At 40.4% G+C, this 25,000-nt stretch overlaps 1 protein-coding gene across 9 annotated transcripts in view; it reads left to right on the forward strand.

Annotated features, from left to right (window-relative positions):
* The window catches only part of LRRFIP2 (LRR binding FLII interacting protein 2), a 106,169-nt gene that overhangs the window by 36,540 nt on the left and 44,629 nt on the right, over positions 1 to 25,000 (forward strand). For 6 of the 9 annotated variants that reach the window (XM_049629038.1, XM_049629041.1, XM_049629043.1 and 3 more), the window contains exon 3: positions 2,107 to 2,193. In XM_049629038.1, the coding sequence (XP_049484995.1) occupies positions 2,107 to 2,193 (87 nt within the window). Of the gene's footprint in view, positions 1 to 2,106; positions 2,194 to 3,692; positions 3,744 to 9,007; positions 9,065 to 9,162; positions 9,208 to 13,483; positions 13,526 to 14,960; positions 15,027 to 16,582; positions 16,658 to 18,213; positions 18,262 to 19,204; positions 19,253 to 19,717; positions 19,775 to 22,935; positions 23,005 to 25,000 lie in introns of all 9 variants that reach the window. The other 3 variants (XM_049629036.1, XM_049629039.1, XM_049629045.1) reach the window with 2 other exon arrangements.

Consider the following 25,000-nt stretch of genomic DNA (forward strand, 5'->3'; position numbering starts at 1 on the left):
ATAACGTGGAAATGACAATCCCAACACATTGCTCTGGCTTTTCTTAAATAAAAAAAAAAAAAGAGGTTTGAAAATTTTCCCTAGAAAAGTGATACTTTGTAATTTAAAAATGTATTTGCGATCTGCTGAAGCATAACTTAGCCTTGAAGTGTTTTTCTATAAAATAACAAACTCTAGTAAGAAAGTGGTGTCTATCTAGTCAAAAGGGTAAGGAAGGCAGGAATAGCTTTTTTAAAGATAAGAGGCCAATGAAAAATTCATGTGAGAAGATTAATTGCCCTGGCCGTGTCATTGTTTAAAGCTTGAGGTTGGCAGATTGCAGTTTAGGGTTTTTGTTACCAAAAGGCCAGTTAATCAGACTGGGAAAGTGCCAGAATTGAGGTGGTTGAATAAGTGTTAGCTGTTCAGCTGTCTCCTCTTCTTAGAAGCCTGCTGCGACCGTGCCGGGCAAAACTAATTGTTCTTCCTGCACCCCTTCCTGGAGCGTTGTGTTTCTGCGTCCCTCAGCTGGACTGAAGACTTTGGGGCAGAGATGTCACATCTTCCCCTGCATTCTCAGCACCGAGCACAATAGCTTCCTCACCATAATCTTTTAAATATTGGCCGAGTCTTAGTGTGAGACTCGGGCATGGAAGAAGAAACTGCTGTAGTTATCAGGGGGTGATCCGAATCAGAGTTAGGTAGGATGTGGCCAAGAACAGGGGAAACCACTGCCAGATAGAGATCATTGAGAAGATTTTTACGTTTCACGTGGTAGGTCACGCTGTTTCCCTGTGTCATTTCCTGGGTGCTTTGGTCCATGGCCTGACATTCTTCTGTTTATTTAGCAGACGTTGATTGAGACGTGGAAGTTGTGGGAGTGACAGAAGTGTGTAATTTTAATACAGTGTCGTAGAGCCACAGTAGAGACGTTTGTATGTAGATGGAATGGGGAAAAGCTTCATAACGGGTCACATTTTAGCCGAAGAGGAGAGGGGATCCCTCTCGCCAGGCAGACAGTGTGTGAAGAGAGGCTTAATGGGACACACTGGAGTCTGGGATGGAGCGAGGAGGCCTGCATCTGGTGCACGTGGGACAAGTCCTGGGACATAAGGGGGAGATCTGACTGAGAGGAATTATATCTGTGCTGGCCCCCCCTCCCTTCCCCTCCCCGTCTTTGTGCTAATCTGTGGAATTTTGTTTTAGCCATAAGGGAGGGGGAGCCAGTGGTGGATTTTATACAGCTTAATGACATGATCAGAAATGTGTTTTGAAAGGCAGACTGACAGTCCCGTCACCAGGTAGAGGATGAATTATAGGGTAGCTTCTGGAGGCAGGTAGATGGATTTGAAGGCATGGCGGTTGCAGTGTTCGAGCAAGAGATGAGTTCCTATTGTATGATGTCCCCGGTAGGAAATTTCCAAAATAGGCAAATCCACAGAGACAGAAAGTAGGGTTGGTGGTTTCTAGGAGCTGGGAGGAGGAGGATGGAGGGGTGCCTGTAACGGGCATTTTTGGGGTGAGGAAAATATCCTGGAATCAGACAGTAGTGATGATCATCGTGCAACCTTGTGACTGTACTGCTGAAAACCACCAAATTGTAGAGTTGTAGGTGGTGAATTCGATGGCATGTGACTCACATACGAGTTTAAAGGGAGGGAGATGTGAAGAGCTCCCCAGTCGTTCAGAAACAGCATAAGGAAGGCTGAGTTGGGGTGCGGGAAACCCAGCGGTAGAGGATTGGCAGTGCTTGGAGACTGGATATTGGCAATGCCCAAGATGAAATAGAGACTGCTTCTGAAGCTTCTAATTTGTAGGAGTGAATTGATAGGGAAAGAAATTCTGGAAAAAGCAAGTTTGCAGAGACGTAAGAAGACGTTTAATGAGTTGTGTGAAATGTTTGAATCAAAGCGAGCACTTAAAAGGAAAGGCCCAGATCGCAGGAGAGACTAGGGGGCAGAACAGAGACACGAGTGCGCGGGAGCGGAGTGAGGCAGCTGATAGAGAGGGTATCTCTTCCCCCTGCACCCCCTTTGAATGGTCATGTCCCATCTGCCCCTTAACCTCAAAGCTGGTGGAGGTCAGTGTTGTTTGTAAATGAAGCTGAATCTTTCTATTACTTTTCAGGCAGAGGCAAGGCTGGCAGCCAAACGGGCTGCTCGGGCAGAAGCGAGAGACATACGCATGAGAGAACTGGAGCGACAACAGAAAGAGGTAATTTGGGGGTGATCCTCGTTTCCTCATTTCATGCCAGTGTCAAAGAAATCAATACTTGGCTGGTTTCCTTTCCTTCCTTCCTTCCTTCCTTCCTTCCTTCCTTCCTTCCTCCTTCCTCCCTCCCCCTCTCCTCCCCTCCCTTTTCTTTCTTTCTTTCTTTCCTTCTTTCCTTCTTTCCTTCTTCTTTTTCTCTTTCTTTCTTTCCTTTTCTTTCTTTCTTTCTTTCTTCCTCCTTTCCTTTCCCTTTTTCTTTCTTTCTTTCTTTCTTTCTTTCTTTCTTTCTTTCTTTCTTTCCAGAGTTATTTATTTATTTATTTATTGGCTAGTTTCCTTCTGATGGAGTATATCTGATTCATGTTGAAACACTGGGAATAGTTTGACCTGATGTGTGTATTTTAACAAGCCATTCTGTGTCAGCAAATTAAATGCAATCTTCCTTTAAATAATAACAGCAGACACCTATACAGCTCTTGCTATGTACATTGTAATAAGTTGTTACGGTATGAAAAGTGCTTTACTTATATCAGGGAGAATCAGCTTAGAGGAGACAAAGTTATTTACTATAGTCCTAATTGTCCTAGAGTTTTGGTTAATTGTATAATGATATCTACATAGTAAAACACTGTGAAGTCATTCAACCTTGTAGTTGTTAAGCATATTTAATAATGGAGGAAGGTATTCACGTAAGAAAATTAAAAAAAAAACAAAAACAAACCCAGCTGTAAGACTGACTGGTAGGACTTCCATCGTGTGTTACAAAAACTAGTATCCATATATAGGGTCAAAAACTACTAGAAAGAAATGATTACTATCAATACTTTGGTTTGTCATTGGTGGAATTGATTGGTTTTGTTTTCTTCTTAATGCTTTTCTGTAGTTCATAAATTTGAATATACCTTTATCAGAAAGAAAACCAAAAAAAAAAAAATCATAGAAATTGGGCTTCTTTAAAATGAAACAAATATTCTTTTTTTTTTTTTTAGTCCTTCCATTCTGAGATTGACTGGCTCTGAAAATTCACATAAAAAATACTTTGGATGCCATATTGGTATAAAGGGGAAAACACCTGCAGAGTAGTATTCAACACTTTATTTTGATATTGATGGTGGATCTTCCGCTAATGGTTTACAGAGGACTGTGTAGACTTTATTCACAAACTCAAAAACAGTTGATACATATGCTGCTTTTAACTTCATATATACTTTCAAATATTGAATGCAGGTCTTGGCTTAAGATGAAAATGTTGCAGTGCATTATAGGAAATTATAGGGAGATGGTTACTAAGCATAAGTTCCATTTCCTCTGAACTACAGAGGGCCGTATATCTCTTCCTTATTGAACACAGTTAACTTCGTGATTTTCTGTATTTTGAACGTGTAGCTTATGTCGAGCTAATGATCACTGCCCCTCAGGGAAGATGTATATGATTGATTGAAGACTTTTGAGAGCATGCCGTATGTTGGAAACTTCAGTTTATGAAACTTTTGTATTTGTAGCACTGTCATTATTCCTTTGACCGGAAATGGGGACAGATTCACAAGTGGCTGGTAGGCCAGGATTGCCTGTCCGCATGTTGTGATCGGTTGCTGAAATAACACAGTCTTGAAGTAAACATTGACTAATCGTTTGCCAAGTAGGAGTGTTTGGCATGTTTGAACCTAAAGGTCAGAGAGAGTCTCTTCTGGCTGTAGTGGACCAAACGTGTACTTAGAGTCCACCTATTTTCTCTCGTAGTCTAGCCTCACACTTGTGTCATGAGTGCTCTTGACCAAGGAAGACTAAGTAAATGGATGTGTTTTCTTCCTCTGTGTTTGTTCTTGTCTCCCTCAAATTCGCCCTTCCTTCTTTACTCCTCTCCTTCCCGCCTCCTCTCCCCGCTATCTCCTTCCTTCTCCCCCTTTCTTTCTCTTTTTTTTAAAAAACACTAGGCAGAAATGTCCTCATTGAGAGATGGTGGCCCAAGTCATTCTTGAATTTTCTGTGGAAATTACTCTTATGTTTTCAGTTCTCTCGGCTCCTTTTGGAGTCTTCTCTACCACCGTTCCCAATGTTTTAGTCACAGGAGCAAATTGCGAACCAGTAGAATATTCGTACTTAGGAAGCATTCCTAAATTTGAGCTTTTTTCAGTGTTGTAACTTCCCCAGATGTCTCCTCCTGCAGAGCTTCTTAACCCAGGACGTGAACAGGCTTGGGAGAGGAGCAGGAAGCCTGAAAATCTGCAGAGTGTTGAATACATGGATATTTTTAATGAAATGTCCACAGGTGTTAACGATCACCAGATTCTCAAGGGACTCTTTGACCCCTAAAGGGTTAGGAACCACTAATTGCTGTTAAACAAGACATTTTTATAAGCAAATTCCTTCTGTAGCGGTATTTTGAAGTACATCTGGAATTAAAATATTTATGACTGTATTGATCTACAGATTTGAAACTTTATCACACTTCTCATGATATTTTAGAAAGGAGAGAAAGATGATGTTTGGTTACTTAAAATTAAGTGAGTTCTCATGTATGTGTTTCTTACTTTCGAATGGAATCTGCCCTTGTTACTAAAGCTAGCCTAATTGGTTTTATTTAAAGTGTCTTCTGCATGAAACTGGGTTATCTTACTGATAATGCATTAGGAACATTTTGTGTGACTCAAGGACATCACTTTTGCTTGCAAATTTTCCATGGAAATATTAGCTTAATTTTTTAAAATTACATATTATAATTCTAAAATTAAATTGTCTGATTTTATTAGGGCAGACCGACAAACACATGAAAGAAGAAAAGCCTATATTAAAAGTCTGATATTTGATTCTTATATTCAAAGGCCATGAAGATAAACATTTTTTTTTTTTTTTTTTATCTCTGTGAAATGTGTGCAGTTCAGGCAGTGAATGCACTAGATTGTCACAGAAGGGGGAGTGTTTTTGGGTTTGGAGGCTTAGAATGTAAATGGTGACTAACTCAAGTCCTGAATGATAGCTGGGACTCGCAGAGGACATGGGGTTTAGTTTCAGAGGGGAACAGTGATCACTTAACCCCTTCGGACACTTGCTTTTACTCTTTTCAAACTAATTTTTCCTTTCACTTCTCACCTTAGCTCTGTTTCTCTGACTGCTTTCTGTTTGTGAACCTACAGAAGTTGGCATGTAATAGTCACAATATAAAATATAAAGAATAATAAATGTATAATAAACCAAACATATACAAAAAGTAGGATTGTCTGTTATCAGAAGGAAAAATCCTCCCGTGTTAGAAATTTCTCCTAAGTTTAACACTTTGTGTGTGTGTGTGTGTGTGTGTGCGCGCGCGCGTGTGATGTTGGGAAGTGAACAGGGAAAGCGAGGGCACGGGGCTCAGGAAGGAGCTAACTCTGAGCACGCCTCCGTATGCCAGCGCTGTGTGAGTGCTTTCACACACGTCAGCATTTCGCACGATAGGAGAGGTACCACCATCTCCATTTTCTGGGTCGGGTGACGAAGGATTGGTGAAGTCAGCAACTTGCTCAGCCCCTGGCAGAGCCAGAATTCAAGGGTTGGGGAGAGCACCACGTCTGCCAGTGGGTTGGGAGGTGAAAGGACCGAGCTGAAAGGGCCTCGGTCTTTGTGGGCCTCCAGATAGTCCTAGCGCGTGGCCAGGGCTTCCGTTTGTAAACTGGGCGTCCCCATCAGGAGCATGTTGGTGACCTGGAAGAGAACGTGCCATTTCTGAGGTTTCCTAATTTGAAACTGAGGGAGCGGCTCTAGCCTTGACTTAAATATTACTTGTTGACAGAGAACATGGCCAGGTCTCCTCACGGGGTTGTGGTCTTCTTTCTTAATAAAATCACTTCACCCCCTCATCAGGTGAACTTTGAAAAACAGGCTACATTTCATTTCCACTAATTTAATTTAAATGTATCAAAACGATTTTCCAGAAAGCCGTGAACAAATATATATGCATCTTTGCAGGCATTGCCCTATTTTTGCCACCTTGGATCCTTTATGCTACTAAGGACTTCCAGGACAATAAAAATGGATTGTTTCCCAGATGGTGGAAGAGAAGGATAGTCAGCCCTGTAGTTGGTACATAGAAACACAGGGTGCCGAATTTTTTTTTCTCTTGGCCCCTGGTGCTATTAATTCAGGAAAAGCCAATTGACAATTTAAAATACTATTCTAGAAATATGGGAGAAGTGAAGCTGGTTGTTCTTCCAGAGGAGGAGAAATCTCTCAGTAAAAGCCAGACTACCTGGCCATTTTCTTTATGCTCTTATTATATGATCAGTGTGAATTTAGCCAGGAAAGGATGGTCTCTTTATGGTTCAGTGTTCTACTGAGTCAGAATATCCGAATGCTAGTCCCAGCTTTCTGTCTTTGTAGATTCCTACTTAATCTTTTTGAGTTGTGATTTCCTTTACTTTAAAACGAAGGGATCAGACTATATAATCTCTCAGGACCTTTCTAGCACTTAAAAGTAATTCTAGGGTTGGTGCTAGGGTCTTTTATATAAGGGTTTCCTTCTCTTTCATATTTGCCACTGTGCAGAAGTATTCAAAGTCAATAATTTACAACAACCTAAATGCCTGCCTTTTTATACAAAAGTAGTGCTACATGGCAGCCTCTTAAAATATGTGCTTTGTGTCTTTTTTGGTGTAATAAAAATCTGCTTAAGCTTGCCTTACTATTTATACAGTCACCACTAGCCATATGTGGATAATTAGATTAAAAATAAAAACTTCATTCATCAGTTGCACTTCTAGCATTTCAGGTGGTCAGTAGCCACATGTGGCCAGTGGCTAGCATATTAGCACAAAGAGAACGTTTCCATTTTTATCACAAAGTTCTGGTGGACAGGGCTGGCTTAAGGGGTAGTTTATGACTGGAATAAACTATATTCTCTCACTTTATATTAACTGGCCTGTATGGGTTTACATGTTATTCTATAGTCTTCTAAGGTCTTTTTAGGCCATTTTTTCCCAAATGGGATTAGAAAGAAAGGCTGTGTAAGGTATTTTTATTAAGAATTATTTTTATAGTAGTATAATTAAAAATAAATATGAATTCATCTGTCTTTACTGCATCTCTCATCGGCTGTGCTATTTTTAGAGGTAGGTTTTTAAAAAGTGCTCTTGTGTGGCAGGTGGAATGAAAATAAAGGGTAAAGAAAGGGAAGCAAAAGTAATATAAAAACAGGGAGGGGGACAAAACATAAGAGACTCTGAAATATAGAGAACAAACAGAAGGTTGCTGGGGAGTTGTGGGGGGGGGGCGCTAAATGGGCATTAAGGAATCTACTCCTGAAATCATTGTTGGACTATATGCTAACTAACTTGGATGGAAATTAAAAAATAAATAAATTATATTAAAAAAAAAAAAGAGTAAAGGGAAGATTGAACATTAAACTATGTATGTTGCCCTGGTACCCCAAAGAAGACTGGGAAGGGGCATGCTTGTGTAGTACAAGGTTCTTTAAAGCTAACTAGCCCAGAACTGGTTACCACTTAATAAACTGTACCTACTCTTCTGGGTTTATGCACATGCCCCACAAAACTTTTGGGTTTATAATCTGATAATCAAGGGAAGGGAAGAAACTTGCTTGTCTTCTTGCAGATTGCGTGTGTCTATTATATAAGAAAAATGTAAATCAGTGGTGAACTCCCGGAAGTTCAGAACACCCTGTTGGATATTGAATCATACTGGTGCTTACAAGCAGACTTCTCAACAGATTTGGTCACATGCATTAATGTACAAGGCAGATGACAACCAGGAGGTTTTTTTGAAGGAGACCGAAAGCTCATGACCGAAATACGGCATTGTGGTGTGTCTGTTGAGTTACTGTTTCTGTATTTGAAATGAATGCTCAGACATAGCAACATCTGTGTGTTCTGTGTAATGATCGTGCTGCAGTGCCATGTGTTGAAGTATTGATTCATTTCGGAAAAGACAATGTTAATTAGCTCTGAACCCAGTTGGACAGCTGTGTGTAGATTCTTAGTCAATGCAAATTACTTTAACACTTTGGACTTTGAAATTCTGAAAGATCAGAAGTTCCTTACTGTTTCAGTTGATTAGATTCTAGGACTAGTCATTTGATTTCACAGACGCAGGCAGGGCTTAATGCTCCAGTGCTAATAGCTGACTGTGGAAAAGTTTAGAATTGCATTTGGATTTAATCAGCTGTTAGGCTGTGGTCATGGTTGTTGTTTTGCTTTGCTTTGCTTTGTTTTTACCGTCTTCATAAAGCATGACTCTTGAGATAACTTTACCAACTCTAAAATATTTATTTAGTTTCTTCTAATTAAAAGTAGCTTTTCATGTTAACAACGCACATTTCGTTATTCTTTTCTGAGTGGTGCAAGAAAACAGGAAGAAATTCTTTTCTGTGAGCACAGAATTATGACCCAGATTTTTTTAGGTCCTTAAACTATCTCTGTATTAAACATTTCTTCCTGCCTTGCATAAATGAACATTCACGATGAGAAAAAAAAATAGATAAAAGTCTACTTTTAATGCTGAATTCAATTTGTTCGTTAAGTACACTTGCTTATTTTTATCTTGGTATACTGTGCTCTTATGGTCATATATAGATTACATTCTACAAGTGGTCAGACATACATACACTTATTAAAATAAAAACATTTCCAAGATTATTTCTACTTTCTTTTTGCCCGAAGCATGTGCCTGCTCCAAACCCAGCTGCTGAAGCTGAGTTGTCCACACCTGCCTGCTATGAGAAGGATGCTGCTGTGCTCTTACCTTAACCGACTGTTCTTTGCTCAGTTGCTGTGATAACAAGCCTCCGTTCAGCAATTAACTCTCCATGTGCTTTCTCCTTTCCCAGGAAGATTCCGAAAGGGCCCGGTATTCCCACCGGTCCAGTCATCGTCGACCTTCTCTGGTTTGTAATTACCGATAAGCTTGCCCCTGATACTTTTCCTCATTGCCTTCATGCAGTCACCCTCACACTTATGCTCTGTTTGTTTCTCTTCTTATCAGGGAGTTGAGGATGCACTGTCCATTCGAAGTCTTGGCAGCCACAGGGTTGGTATTTTAAGTTGTTTGCGCTGTGATAGCAGCTTCTGCGTGTGAGCCTTCTGCAGCATTGTTGCCCGAACAATCTGACAGTGTTCATATAGTCCTTTGCCTTTAAAAAAAGAAAAAAGAAAATATTGGCAAAGTCCTTTCATTGGCAAGTGATACTTTCTCTAAATCATTGCTATAATCAATCTAAATCAATTCTAAAATCATGAATATTTTAATCTATTAACATATATATTTACTATTTTTCTATAAAAGGACCTTTGATTCTGGAAAATTATCACAAAATAGTAAGGTTGACTTTTATGGGATGACATCTGTGTAGTTCAACTTGCAAATTTTCCTACTTTCATATTTTTTTTAAAAAAGCAGTTTATTAAATGGGTTAATTGCTTTGGGGCTTGGTTGACTAATTATAGTTTTATTACATACAAAAATTGAGCTACTGATTTGAAAAATTCCCTGCTTAATCATATTTATAGTAATTACCGTACTTCAACATTTTGATTAACAGTTTGTAGTATGCTTCAGCTTCTTAGCATACATTGCTGTAAATCAAGATAAATGGGAGTTTGTTCATTAAAGGCTTGTATATTGTGTCAAGACACGGATCTCTTTTTAAAGAATTGTGCTTTAAACCTTAAAGCAATGCTTTTAATTTATGTATTGGTAAGATTGTATGTATGTTATATGTAGATTTTTCATCAGTAAAATGATCTTTCATGTTGAGGTCTATATTGGTTAACTTTCCCTAAGTCTAGTTTTCTTCCTATCTTGTGTAATATATAAAAGTACACTATAATAACCCAAGTATGATCTGGTATACTAGATACTGATGTGTTTACAATTCTTAAATGGTCCTTTCCTCTGGTTATGTTTCTTACTGGTAGATGTAATCTACTGTCTTTTTACAGTAAGTTAGTAGACTTGTTTTTGAATCAAATATTTTTGTTAATTGCAAAAGTTTAGATTTATGAGAATATTAACAAGCTTTCACAGTAATCTAATCAGCAGCTTAAGAATGATTTTACCGGAGAACCATTTTTTAAAGATAATAAATTCATCCTGCTTCTCCCTGGAGATACTTTTTTTCCCTTTAGACACTTAGGAAAGAATCATACAGGGAGTTAGTCAACAAAAGCTTAAAAGTTGAGTGTCGGGGGCTTTGAAAATCATCTCTCCCCACTTTTTAAAAATTTATGGCTTTTTTCTTTGCTTTCCATTATAATGTTCATAGTGTGAAGTTTCACACAGTTATTATCATCAAGCTAGTTATTTAAATTTCTATGTGGTCTCAGGCAAACTTGACTATATATTAGTTATATTTGTTTATTCGAACAGTAAAACCATCTAAGTTTGACCTAATTTAGGAACCTTTAAAACAAATCTTCATATAAGCACAACAGAAATTAAACGTGCAGTTAAACTAATAAGGAATTGATTACCCTGAGTGTCTATAAAGTAATAATGAGGATTTTCTTACTATGGAAATTATATAATTAAATAACTTGAAGATAAAAGTAGATCTTCACAGTATTTTATTTCACTGTGGTAACTATGAAAATTTCCTATTATGGTATAATTTGGGAGTTTTGGTATTTCTTTGTCAGTTATTAAAGAAATTTTTTTAATGTTTATTTTTGAGAGAGACCGAGTGCGAGTGGGGGAGGGGCAGAGAGCGAGGACAACACAGAATCCAAAGGAAGCAGACTCCAGGCTCTGAGATACCAGCACAGAGCTTGACGCGGGGCTCAAACTCACGAGAACTCACGAAACTGTGAGATCATGACCTGAGCCGAAGTCGGATGCTCAACCGACGGAGCTACCCAGGCACCCCCGTCAGTTATTGTGTAAAATTTTTCTTTTAAAACTTGTATTTGATGTGTGAAAACTAGCGGTACCTGGATGTGAGGGCAGATATAGTTAAGGTTTTCTGCCCCATTCTTAGGACTTTGATCTTTGATTTTTGTCCAATTAACTTTCAGTACTTTTTGTGACAAATGGCCCGCCAGAAGGTATTTGGGCTGGAAATGGTGTTCTTGCTAGAGACATTCTATATAAAAATAAAAAGAGCAAAGATAGTTCAGAACTGAGAATGGTTGGTTTGGGGGAAAGAGGATGAAATCAGAGCCCTGAGCTTAGAATTTAAAGTCTGTTTCTTTAAAAAACAATCTCCCTTTAAAAAACATCTTACAAATGCTTGGTCACTGCTTTTTATACTGAAATACAAGAAGACTGTAAAGTAGACGTCCAAAATTAGAAAGCTGAGGTGAGCTTGAACTAGAGCAGTAGGGGTACATGGCAGGTTCTTATTGGTGCCGATTTTTACTGTTACAAATATTAGTTCCTATTTAATTATCAATAGCCTTAGTCTAATTTTAACGGATTTGCTTTTAATATGCTTGCGATTTCTGTTTTGTCATTTACTACTACACTGTTTAATTCCACGGAAGAGCCCATCGAAGGACATGACTGGGACACACTGGAGCAGAGCCAGTTCACCCAAAAGGAAAGACATCATGGTGTGCAGTTCAGAAAACTGTGCAGTGTTAATATTGTGCATTCACTGCTGACTTGGAGAGTTTTGTGGGCTTGAGTAATAGGTGTATATTCTAATGGAGATTGTCACTTGCTGAACTTTGTTTCCACAACTTGTTTGCTGTATTTCTTTTAATTTTATTTCAAATGAAGACTTTCAGGTAACTGTCTGTGAGAGAAAAAAAAAATTTAATAGACCATAATAGCATTTTGGAAATGTTTTAGCTAGAGTCCTTCAGTGTCTTCAGTTCTCCCTCCTTTGATGAGTCATTTGTTTTTAAGCAACATAAATGCCAATTAGCAGGTACTGGGGGATTCTTTTCATCTGCCCAGTTGTTTTAGTAGCAGTTGGAGTGCCAACTTACGGATATCTTACCAGTTAGATTCAACGGTTTTTTAAAAAGAAACAGCTGAACTCTGCATTACGTTGTGGGAAAGGAAAATCGAAATAGGTCAATTTCAATTCAACTTGTTAAATCCTGTTTAAATCCTATGCCTCTGTAAAATGCCATTGGTGCCACAGAGAGGATCAGAGAACAGAAGACATGCCTGTTTTCTTCAGTGAACTGATCTGGTTGGGAGGGTGGAATAGTTTATATGCAAGAATGTGTGGCTTGAGTGATACGTACTTTAGTGATGGTATTTTCTTTTAAACAAAAAAGATACTTTGTTGACTGAGAAAAGACCCAAGTGAAATTTCTATAGAGAAGGAACTTTACTTTCCGGGAAATGTCACTCACCAGACAGAGACATTTTATCATTGCACATAATTTACCAAATGCACACCTTTAGGCGTTTAAAAAATTTTTGGATAAACAGATTTTTTTTTTTGCATATGTAATAACACTCTTTATTTCTTGCCTCTTCTGGGTAAGATTGCTTAAAAGGTATAAGCTAGAATGCTTAAAAAACAAAATTAGGAAACCAGAAATCTCAGTAGTTACTATTTTATTGAGTTTCTTGGATTTGAAATGTACTGTTACGCCTATTATCTTATTTTCTTAGAGACTGTACATGAAGTGTGGTTTTTCTGGTCTTACCATAAGTTTTCCGTATTTTTCCTTTATTTATATTTTTAACGTATGTATGTATACTGTGCATTCCGCACTTTGCTCGGACTAAGTTTCCAGTTTTGTCCAGTGTTTTCAGTTTTTAGTTTAGTCGAGAAGGGCAGTTTTTCACCTGTTTGTCCACAGGCAGCTCCAAGGGAACTTTTCCTACACTTTGACGCTGCATTTGTTTTTTTGTAAGCCTGATTATATTACATGCTCTCGCTTCGTTATTCATGCCTTGCTTTTGTCACATTTTAAACAATGGGAAATGATGGTAATGGTCACAATAATAAAAAGTGAAACCTCTTTTAACTTCAGAATGCTTAATTCCTGCATTTAAAGGCTTCCTTGGAATGTTTCATGCTCTAGTGTACTGAGATCGAATCGTCTCACCATTACCGATGATGAATTCTGTGTCTGAAAGAGAACATGTGGTTTTACATGTACATACAGTTTAGCAATAACTTACACTAGGAAAGTGTGGGTGAGGGGAGGAATATTTTTTAATCCACATGTAACAACGTTTGCGTATAATTTGGGGCTTTTAATAGTGCTGGATCTTTTTTAAATTAAGTTTTTATTTAAATTCCAGTTAGTTTGGATTTTTAATCTATGCAAATGTTGCTTTTTCCTCTTTATATTTCTGATTTTGGAACTGCAACCAACTGTCACCTTTCTCTGAAATCCAGTATGATGCTCTCAAGGATAGATCATCAAGACTTTCATCATTAGTATGTAGTGCATGATTTTGTGTTAAATGTAGAGTTTTACTTTATAAATGCCTAATGATGCTAATCATAGATTATGACTAACTTTCACAGGTTTGTTATTATGTTTTGGGGAAAGAATATGGCCAACAATACAATCGTGGCATAATTTAATATTTGAATCATTTTTCTTTTAGAATTTCAGGATCAGATAAAAATGATTTACTTCCCTATTTAGGACTAAGATTGGTAGTAACTTCTTTTTTTAGAGTGATAAACCACCCAGCTGACACATGTGCATTGCCCAGAAGACATGTTTCTGGCAATGTTTGATGCTCACTGAACTATAGACCCTACTGTGTTTCACGTTTATGTGTCCCAACCTAGCAGGTGTGAAGTTACTAAACAGGAAACAGCCAGCAGTGGGAGATGATGCCTGAAACATCAGTTATGTTCGCTTCTATTTGCTTGATTTGGTTCGTTTTTTTATGTGTGTCATCTTAGCCAAGGAAGTATAGTTATAGCATGTTTTCCTTGGGTTATGTCAGTAGATTGCCTAAGTTTCTAGATTGTATAGTCATCTCTTAAAATGTTCAGGGTAACGTATACATGGAAGGTTATGCATATTCAAAAAAGGAAAGTGAGTGGACACATTCAGGATCGAGCTCTGTGTGTGTGTCAGATGGTTGGCCTGGAGCAGACTAGTGATAGCTAGGACGCTTCTGCCCGCACCTCCTCATTTCACGTGAGCCGTGCATAGCTGTACTGGGTTTCTTGTCTCCCCATTGACCTGTGTAGTAGTATTTCTGTCCTTTATTCCCTCGTATACACTTGCTCTGCACACCTGGGAGAAGTTATGTATTGAGACGGTCTGTCTTCCTAGGACCTGCGTGTAAGGCCGTTGTCTGGTAATGCTCTTGCTACAAGGGACAATCCATTCCATGTTGGCTGTTTTCTTCCTGAGCAGCGCGTGCTGTGGGACGACTAACTTGGGTCAAGGGTGCATTCTTGGGCAAAGCAATGTCCTGTTCTTTCTCTCTTGTTTTGGTTGATCCCAAAGGATTGCCCTTTGGCTCTTAGCTGAGGACAACCTAGAAGGAGGTGGACCCTCTTGTCACCCATGTCTTTATGAAGAAGATAGAAGGACTCAAATAAAGGGTGGGGAGAACATCCCCACAGATCCCCTGCCTGGCTCTGAGTCGTAATTGCATCTTTTTTAGCTGGTTACACATGGAGCCGATGGCACGGGGAGGGGGGAGTGCAGATGCGTAGAGGTGCTGGAGATCTTAGCTAGTCGAGGGCAGTGAATCATTTACTAACAGCTGGGAAGTAGATTGCATGGGGACTACTCTGTATCTCATGCATCTTTCTGTGTCTAATTTTAAAACAGATTTTGTGAAGTGATTGTTAAAACTTCACCATATGATCATTAAAGTTAACTTCCAATGTTTGTTTCCAGAATCATTCTTACAGTCACTCTTACGGAATGAAGAAGAGGTCTTCTGGTTCTCGTAAAGACCCACTGGTTAGTTGTGTTCTCTCTCATGTCCCACTATCTTGTGCTGCTGTAAAATTCACGGATTACTTTTAGGGAACTTGAGAATTATGATTGCAACTTCGGTGTGCCTTAGGCGTTATTGCAATCTGATACCATACTGAAACATTATTCAGAATCTTATTTAAAAGTAATTTTGTTTTCACTTACAGGATTTACTATCAAGTTAATACAAGAAGTTCCTTAACCACCTGTTTTCATTTATGAACTGTCTTTTGGCATATACTTCAAGAATACGCTTAGTGAGATTTTTATCCTTATTTTAGAAATTTGAATTGATTTAGTTGTGGTAGTATCGGCAATGCCAAACTCACAAATAGGTTTCATTCTGAGAGTTTGTAGGTTAAATTTTGGGAACGTGGAATGAGTTTTCTGGTAGAAACAATGAAGTTTGTGTTAGCAGAGTTCCCATGCTGTCTTGCAGAGAACTCTTTAACCTATAATGCCGTGAAGCCACAGAACCAACAACAGTGCTCCATTGCAGCCTCTTCCAGCCACTCTGCTAGAAAAAGCGTGTCCAGAATGCCCGTTTGGGGTGCGAGGAACACCTCTTCCTGTTAGGCTGCCACAGTACTGGCAGGAAGATCAGTCCCAAGCTCCCCTGCTAACTAGTTCTGTGGACAGGGCTCTGATATTTGGTGGGGTGAGAGAGGGTCGGTGGGCTTTGGCGCAGAGGACAGAATGTGATGGAGAGGACATTTGTGAGAGGTGGGGGCTGAAGCATTGGGAGCTCTGGGGAGAGGTGAGTCCTGGTGCCTTGTTGAGGGCGTGGTACAGGGAGGCAAGGCCTGGAGTGGCAGGGGGGTGGTGGGAGGAGGGGTGCCCCCCGACTGCAGGGGGATTCGGTCAGGGATTGCTTACGTTTCTTCAACTTCTAGTAAAGAAGATGGCTGGATAAATTAGAAAGGGAATTTTGTAGATGATTTTCTCTTTGTGAAGCAACCACAGTCTGTAAAATGGGTTATTTTGTGCAGTGTATTGAAAATGAACTTGCCATGGAGGTTTTAGGCCAAACCTCTTCAGTAAACACGTGCACTCCATCTTTGGTAACGTAATTTGATCAGTTCATTTTGACAAATAATGGGATTAGGAGAAGTTTGGAAAGAAAAAAGACTTTAATATTTTCTGTGACATTGCCAAATGGAATTATAATTGGTAATTACTAAATGGTAATTATAATGGTAATTATAAATGGCAGTTACTCAGTTGTCCTGGATTTTTCAAGGATGTCACTAAATGTGACATGAGAATAAATCACTTATCATTTCTGTTTCATTTTGACTGAGGGTTTATGCTCATGTTTTTAAAGTAAAAAAGTTAGTAGTGACTTGGTTTGAAAACAGTTAACCTTTAGTATTAGTCTTTTTTTGGAGACTTGAGATAATTATTATTGTAACTTTTACTTAATGCGATTCGGTGCTTTAAAGTCACTGTTTTGGAGGAGAGGGGTTTGGCAGTATCGGAGTCTGCCTTTGTGCATTGGCAACGTTTAACCTAAGAAAAGTGTTTAATTTTACTTTCTGCAGAGTGGCCTCTACTTTGACCAGAGAAACTATAGCAGTCTGAGGCATAGCAAACCCACCTCTGCCTACTACACTCGGGTTCGTCTCAAGCTTTTTGGCTTCGTGTGTTTTATTATCCAACTTTAACACTTTTCTAACCCTCGATTTTGCCTTTTGACTAGTTAGAACTAATCTGTGAACGGCTCTGTGTCCCCTGGTTTGTGGTAACTGTATTCATATAGTCTGTGTGAGTGTATCTTCACACACTGGGAACTATTGAATCACAGTTGTTGTAAGTGAGTACCATTTTCTTCCAATTTTTTAAAGTGAAGAAACTTAACATATAAAAAAGTTCAAAGAATTGTATAGTGACCATCCATGTGCCTACTACCTAGAGTCTACAATCAATATTTTGCTCTGTTTCCTTTATCATATTATTGTCTGCCTGTCTGTCCATCCATTGATCCATCTTTTTACGGTGGGGGGAGGGATGTATTTCAGAATAACTTGTAGGCATCAGTACACATCATGGTGGATGTCTTTCTAATAAAAGCTTACATGTAAAGATTTAAACTGTAAATGGGATGAGAAGAATATAATTATTTGTTTAATGTTAGAACTCTTATTTTTTTTTTTGGCATTTGGCACATCAATAAATTTAAAAAACATTCAATACATGGTGCATAGTACATTTAAAATAATTCATTTGTCAGAGCCTGCGCACACAACTTACTCTTATTTGCCCTGTCTGATGGGCTTGGGAAAAGGAACTGAAAATTATATTTTCAAATGATGTCGGAAAAAAGAAAGATTTAATTCCATTTGAGAGTGCTGTGCCTTGTCGGTGCTTTGGCTTTGTTGTGACCACTACAGTTTATCTGATTAAACGAAGGCACTTGGTCCACGGCTTGTTTTGAAAGACTGGGTTTCTCATCCATTTGGAAAACAGTGTTTATAGTGATGGCTTGGAGCTCATTTACCTGGTTCCTCAGCAGTCGGGCTAAGCCCATCAGGGGTCTGCTGTGAGATCACAGAATGTCCCAGGAACTACTGGCGACCTGCGTGTGGCCACCATCCTCCACAGACCCTGTGCCGTGACCCCCTTTCCTGGAGTGTTTTCTTGGGCTGCCACACTACCTCCTGACGTTACTGTTGAAAGCCCAGTAGGACTTAAACCCATTTATGGAAAACTATTCCAGGTGTTTTTGTTACTTATCCCTTAAGATGGGTACTCAAAGATTTTTTTTTAACATTGATTCGTTTTTGAGAGGAGAGAGAGAGTGGGAGAGCAAGAGAGCACAAGCAGGGGCAGGGCAGAGAGAGAGGGAGACGCAGAATCCGAAGCAGGCTCCAGGCTCCGAGCCCAAAGTGCAGAGCCCGATGTGGGGCTCGAACTCGTGAACCGTGAGATCATGACCTGAGCCAGCTGAAGTCAGAGGCTCAACCAACTGAGTGAGCCACCCGGGCGCCCTCAAAAAGATTTCTAATGACTAATTTTTTTCCACTTGTGTGTTACTTAACTGCCTTAAGCACTCAGGAATTGCTAATAAATTATGCAGTATAGAATAAACGTGACTTCTGCTTTCGTGTTGGAGAGACCAGTTCTTTTGTTTTGCTCAGTTACCTTGTTCCGTTTTGCTTTTGTTTCTTAACAGTCTTCTTCCCTGTGTAGTGACCCTCTGGCGACATCAAGGAGTAACAGGGTTAGTACTTTCTGAGAAGTGTGTTGCCTTCATCGCTACCAGTTGCTTTTCTTTGGGTGAGATCGTGCACTTTTTTCATAGGCCTCCTCCACCGCAGATTCTGGTCTGCTGAGAAGTACCAGTCTGGTTCGTATTGCTCTCTTCCAGTGCGTGTACCCCCGTGGAGCCCCTGTCATGGCGCTGACTCTGGCTTGACGGCTTTCCTCCACAACAGTCAGGGACACATGGCTTTGATGCTGTGTGTCCTGCAGGATGTGCTGCCTGTGTTTAACGTGCAAAACTTTATGGTGGTAGAAAGGCCCCTGTTTTCCAGACACCGCTGGCTGTTGGTAGGCCCTTGCTTAGGATTGGTTCCTGTGGAGAAGGCCGACCTGCACGGGCCCCACTTCACTTGTGTCCTTTTGTGAGATGGCTGCCCATGCACAGCGGCCATGTCTTTCTTTGGGACAGCTGTGGCCTTGGCCACATTAATACCAGGCTCTAATAAAGCAAGCTGACTAGAAAGCGGAAGCCATCGCTCTGTGTAACGTGCGACTTGTGAGCCGGTTGCTTTCGAGCTGCTGCTTGTTTGCTGGGGCCTGTTCTCGTAGACTGGCACCTTAGGGCTCCGTAGTTTCGTTTCATTGTGCCGGTGGGCGAAATGCTTTCTGTCTCTCGCTTTCCTTTTCTGCTCGGAGAATAAATTCATAAGTGTTCCTTCTCCTAGCTTCGTAACACAATGATGGGAGGAAATACTGTAACTAAGGGCGCTATTTAAACGAAGCGTGAGCTTGAGGTTTTAATGGGATCGATGCGGGGCTTCACGCGTATCAGTGGGTGTTCTCGCCTGAGATACCACTCTTTGACGCTCTTTTGGAACTGAGTACTGCAAAGACGTTGTGACATTTTCCAAACAACTTGGATGCTGAATAAATAGATAAATGGCATTTTCTCTGTTCTGTAGGTGTCACTGTATGACGGCGGATTATATAACCCTTACGGGTCTCGAACTGTAAGTCCAGCCGGAGGGAGGTGGTGACGAGGGTGATGTACAGGTGGGCACAGTTCCCTTACAAAGGGAAAGTCACTTCATCTGACCTGCAGTGGCTCTGTAAGCAGCGACCCATGAGCTAGCCAATCGTGACTCTCCCCCAAGCCGTGAGCAAGTGCCTGCCGGAAATCATGGCTCAAAGTCTGAAGGGAACGTAGGCAGAGGAACCTCTTTTCCTGCTCACTAGTCCCGCAGAAAGAGGATGAGAGCAGTGCTCCTCCGGGCATCCCCTTCCCCTTCTCAGCCTCCTGCCGAGCGATGCCGGGTCTGAAGGGTGGTGGGGGAGGCAGGGTTCCAGACAGGGAGTAGCCAGCACCTTCCCTCTGGAAGCCAGCAGCCACTTAGGGTCCAGGGTCCTTAATGTATTCCCAGCAGGAAAGGGAGCTGGCCATTACTGTAAAACCTTTCTTCTTGGAAACTTTATAGCCATCCGAATACAGTTCCTACTCCTCAAGAACGAGTTCGGCCCGAAGCAGTCCTGTGGTGAGCTGTCTGGTCTCTTTGCATGCTGTATAGACACTTGGGTTGTTTAATTAACCTGTACTCACAGTTCAGAAGACTGAGGATGTGTGTTTCACTCTTGTGCGTGGATTATCATAGGCTGTCAGAGCACAAACTCAGGTGTACTAATTTGTCCTAATTGGTGGTTTCTGTATGAATGTGGCTTTGTACATAATTTCTTAAATGAGTCTGGAACCAATGCCATTAAAGTTTAAAAAATGTTGTACTGTCATTTATGTGAACTTCTTGTCTTGTTAGTGGTGATAATTCAAAAGATGGGTTGATCATCCTGAATTTCTCCCCTCCCTCTGTTTCTGCTTCCTGCGTTGAGCCATTTCACTTGCCTGCCAGCACTTCGGGGATCAGTGTTGTGAAAGGAGAAGGAGTAAAACAAGCCAGCTTCTAAAAATTGTTACATAAAAGACAAAACTGGGACAGTTCTAATCACCTAATCTTTCTGGAATATTAAAACATTTTTTATTTTATTAAAAAATTTTTTTTTAAATCTTTATTTATTTTTGAGAGAGAGAGAGACAGAGAGACAGAGTCAGAGTGCAAGTCAGGGAGGAACAGAGAGAGGCAGACACAGAATCCAAAGCAGGCTCCAGGCTCCGAGCTGTCAGCACAGAGCCCGACACGGGGCTCGAACTCACAAACCGTGAGACCATGAAGTCGGACGCTTAACTGACTGAGCCACCCAGGCACCCCAAAACATTTTTTAAACATTTTTAAAGTTATAAAAGTGGTATTAGCTTAAGGAAAGTCCAAATTAAAAATCCCTTGATGCTTTCCCCCATTTCTCTTCCCCCAAATGCAGGCTCTGTCCTCGTATATCCTTTCAGAGATACGTTATGCATACATGAGTGTCCTTTATTTGACCAGTATGTATATGTATACAGATTGTGCCTCAGCTTGTTTTCTTTACTTAAAGTCTCTTTTTTGTATCCATACGTAAAGATTTATTCCATTCTTTTTTTGACATTTAAAATATTTTTTGGAAATGTTAATTTTTTAAGACAGAGAGCGAGAGTGCATCGTGTGTGAGCACAAGCAGGGGAGGGGCAGAGAGAAGGAGAGAGAGAGAGAATCCTAAGCAGGCTCTGCGCGGTCAGTCCAGTGCAGGGCTCAGACTCACAAACTGTGAGATCATGACCTGAGCTGACATCAAGAGTTGCGTGCCCACCCCGCTGAGCCACCCAGGCACCCTTGACATTTAAAAGATTTTTAAAAAGTAAACTATGTTCCTTTCTGTACTGAGTGCTTTTTGGAGATAGTTTTTTTTTTTGTCAGCACTTTCTTTTTAATGGCAATCTATTGTTTCATTAGTGCATGAATTGTACATTTCTTTTTGAGGATTTCTTGGATATATTTTATGTTTTGGTCCGGGTACTGCTTTTCTTTTTTGTTTTTAAATTGAAGTATAGTTGGCGTCCAGTGTTACATTACTTTCAGGTTTGCAACACAGTAATTGGACGAGGCTATACATTCTGTGTTTGCCACAATGCATCTGTCACTGTTCAACACTGTTACAGTTCCATTGTCTGTATTCTCTATGCTGTAGCTTTTATCCTTGTGATTTAGTCATCACATAACTGGAAGTTTGTATTTCCCACTCCCCTACCCATGGACATTTAGGGTTGCCAAAGTTTTGTTACTAAACACTTGCATAGTGGACTTTCTTACACAAGTATATTTTTGTGTACATATGAGTAGATCTCATACCAGGTAAATTGCTAATCCTAACATGATAGGGGTCAAAGAGTATATACATTAAAATTATGATGTACGTTGCCGTATTGCCCACCAAGAAGACCGTACTAATTTATTTTTCCAGTGGCAAAGGATGACTTTAAGAACTACCTTGTTATTCTTGACAATGTCAAAATCGGAGAAGTTACTTTTTTAAAAAAAATGTTTATTTTTGAGAGAGAGAAAGAGAACACGCAAGCACACGAGTAGGGGAGGGGCAGAGAGAAAGGGCGTCAGAGGATCCTAAGCAGGCTCTGTGCTGACAACAGAGAGCCCAGTGTGGGGCTTGAACTCACGAACCATGAGATCATGACCTGAGCCAAAGTCGGATGCTTAAGTGACTGAGCCACCCAGGCGTGCTGGAGAAATTATTAAAGCAGTTTCTTAACGTTCGATACAGATTGTTTTTGTGGAATGGAGTAAGTGGACTACATAGGTTTTCTTTTATATATGTGTTTGACTCTGTTCTCCTGCCATTTCCAAGTGGCACTTCTCAAGAATTCTGCTCCTTTACTTAACAAAAATGTGCACAGGAATGTTTAAGGAGATAAAGGTTTTTTGATAGAAGTGGGGAGTTTACTTTTACCTTACTCCATAATAAAATTCCACTTGGCAATTCTTGGGCCTGGTAGCATTTTTAATGTACCACTGTAATGACCCCTTGCCAACAAAATTACGGTAATGTATTTTCAGTCAAGCATAGAATCTCGTCCTTGTGTGCTAGCTACATGCTATTTCATTTGGACGTTGGGTTCAGAGTTATTATCTTAGTGATGCCAGAATGGTTCCTCAGTGATGTCAGAATGGAGGTAGCCTTCGCCTGTGGAAGAGGAGTCTTCTAGGGCTGGTGAAATAGGAAGAAAACTATAGGGTGATGTTAGAAATAGCTCCACTCATTGCATAGGAATGAGTAAAGGAAACTAAGAATCATCATTTCAGTGTCCTTGCTGGTAGGCAATTCTTTGACTTACATTATTTCCCCAGAAGATATTCGTATATTTTCTCTCCCAAACTGAAACGTCAAGTACGCTTACTGACCCCGGACGGGATCCCAAGGGGCCTGGGGGTTTAAAAAGCATGAAACCCTAGCGGCTTTTGGTTGGTCTGTTGATACCCCAGCCCCTCACTCCTGTCCTCTTTTCTTCTGTAACTTAAATGAAAGATAAAGTAGCCTTTTATTCTGTGTGCTCTTTGGAAGCATCTGTTGGTTTTTAGGGATAGTTTATTACACCTTGAAGTCCCTTTTCTGTCTGATGGTGCATGATACACGGTGCCATTAGATGCTCACGTATGGTATTTGCATGCTTCTCGAAACCTCACCTAACGTGCTTACGGTCAGGTGAGACCTGCAGTGAAATCGCCTCGTTTTCATTATCTGCTTTTACCGTCCATAGTTTACCGACGATGGCAGTGCAAGCATCGGGTCTTCTGGTCGTGCCAGTCACGGGCGAAGGGACAGTGTGGTGAGCGTGGTTTGCATGCAGACACATACAATGAGTTTTAAACTTGCACCAGTGTATGATCACGCGAAATCTGTCGGGAAGTGAAATTTGCATTTGGCAAAATGAGCATTTTCCTCAGATTTCGCTTATATGAATAATTTGCCTTCAGAAATGTGTTCCCGCGACTGCGTATTCTCTGGGGGCTGTGGAAACTTTCATTAGTAACTTGCCTGCTCACACCCCTAACGTGCTAGTCTTTGCGTATTTGAAAGTTTTTCACTTTCTATACTTTGTTGCTATTTCATTCACATGCATTTATGTGCACAGTTCACCACAAACAAGTTTCTCAAGCAAAATTAATGCTCCGCTCTGTGTACAACTCATAACTATGGATTACAAATCATGTTGCCATCAGTTGCTTTCTTCGCTGTGTATTTAAGATGTATTGTTTATTGTTTACATATCTTTTAAGACCTGTGAGCTTTTTAAGAGTTGTTGATGGCAAAACTTAAAAATTCTGGTCTTAGAATTCAACTAGCTTAATAATTGTAGAGGCAGCAAATAGCTGGGTTAGACTCTACAAATTAAATAATTTCAGATTATTCTTTTTGATGAAGCTGGAAGTTTTACAGAGAGCTGACGGCATTTTTGCGACATATAAGAATTGATTTGAAAGTTACATTGGTAAAGATGGGATGTCAGCTTAGAGCTAGAAAAAAGAACCATGTTTTGTGAAAGATTGTAATAGATGTGAAGTTTTCTTAGAGAAGAGGAACACCAAATGTTTGTGAGATTTCTTGCCAAGAATGCAGTGATCTAATGAAGGCAGTTGTGGTCCATTGGCGAGCCCGTTAGAGCTCATACTCATAGCTGAAGGAGAAAAAACAAGCCAGGCCACCTGAAAGCCCCTGGGAGAGCGATGGAGTTGAAAGGGCAGGGACTTTAAAGTCACGATGCCTGGCTTTGAGCCACTTCCACAACCTCTTAGTTGTGTTAATTGCAGTTTATTTGCAGTGGGGATGTTAGTGACTGTCTTTGTGGGAGGGCTTAATATATGCATTAAATGAATTAGTATGTGGAAAATACCTACCGCAATTCGGAGACGGTAGGAACCGGTAAAATATTAGGTATGTGTAAATCTAAGTTGTGTTACTATTAGTGTGAATAAAAATACTGTTGCTTGACTGCAGTTGCCCTTAGCAAAACTTCACATTGTAAGCCTTTTTTGTCTCTGTGGATGGACTTCCAGATTCCATTCCTGGAAGGGAAGAGTTTTTAAGCAAGGCAATCAGACAGAGCTGAGGCAAGGAAAGCTGATGAGTGAGGTAAAAAATACTCCTTTATTAATTCAACAAATGTTTAGGGAGTAAAGTGCTGGCGGGCCAGACATATCAGGTTTCTGACCCTCCTAGAGCTTATATCCTTGTGAAAGAAATAGAAGGTAAGTAAGCAGAGGAAGATGAACAGAGAGTAAGTAACCCCGGGAACTGTGAAGAGAAAAGCAGGGACAGGACAGGGAACGTGAAGGGACGCGTGTGTGTGTGCAAGTCCCTTTGGACGGGGTGGTCAGAGAAGGCTTCCCCAAGGAAAGTGACCTTTGAGCTGAGACGTTCCTCCTCGTAACGGGAGGAGCCAGCTGCCTGAAGAGCCGGGAGCAGAGCTTTGTAGGCCAGTGACAAAGTCTCAGGTGGGACAAGACGCAGTGTTTGGGGAACCCAGAAAGAGGCCAGTGTATTCTTTCATTATTTTGTCCCACGGTTCCTGGTCTTGAGAAATGTGAAAAGGAGGGAAGTGTAGAAATCGGGTAAAAGTGCAGGAGATCCCCTGCAGATAGTTCTGCGTCGAGCATATAGGTGCTTAACGGAGTTGATGGCTGGAATGAACTGTAAATTGGAACTACGGTAGAGGTTTTAGGTAAATACCATTCTAGCGACCCTCCCAGTGAGGATGATGTATGTGCCACACGCGCTACCTTTGCTGGCCCCCGGGCAGTGAGTGAGCTCTGCAGTACCGAACT

Source organism: Panthera uncia, chromosome C2 (genome assembly GCF_023721935.1).
Source record: "Panthera uncia isolate 11264 chromosome C2, Puncia_PCG_1.0, whole genome shotgun sequence".
Lineage (NCBI taxonomy): Eukaryota > Metazoa > Chordata > Mammalia > Carnivora > Felidae > Panthera > Panthera uncia.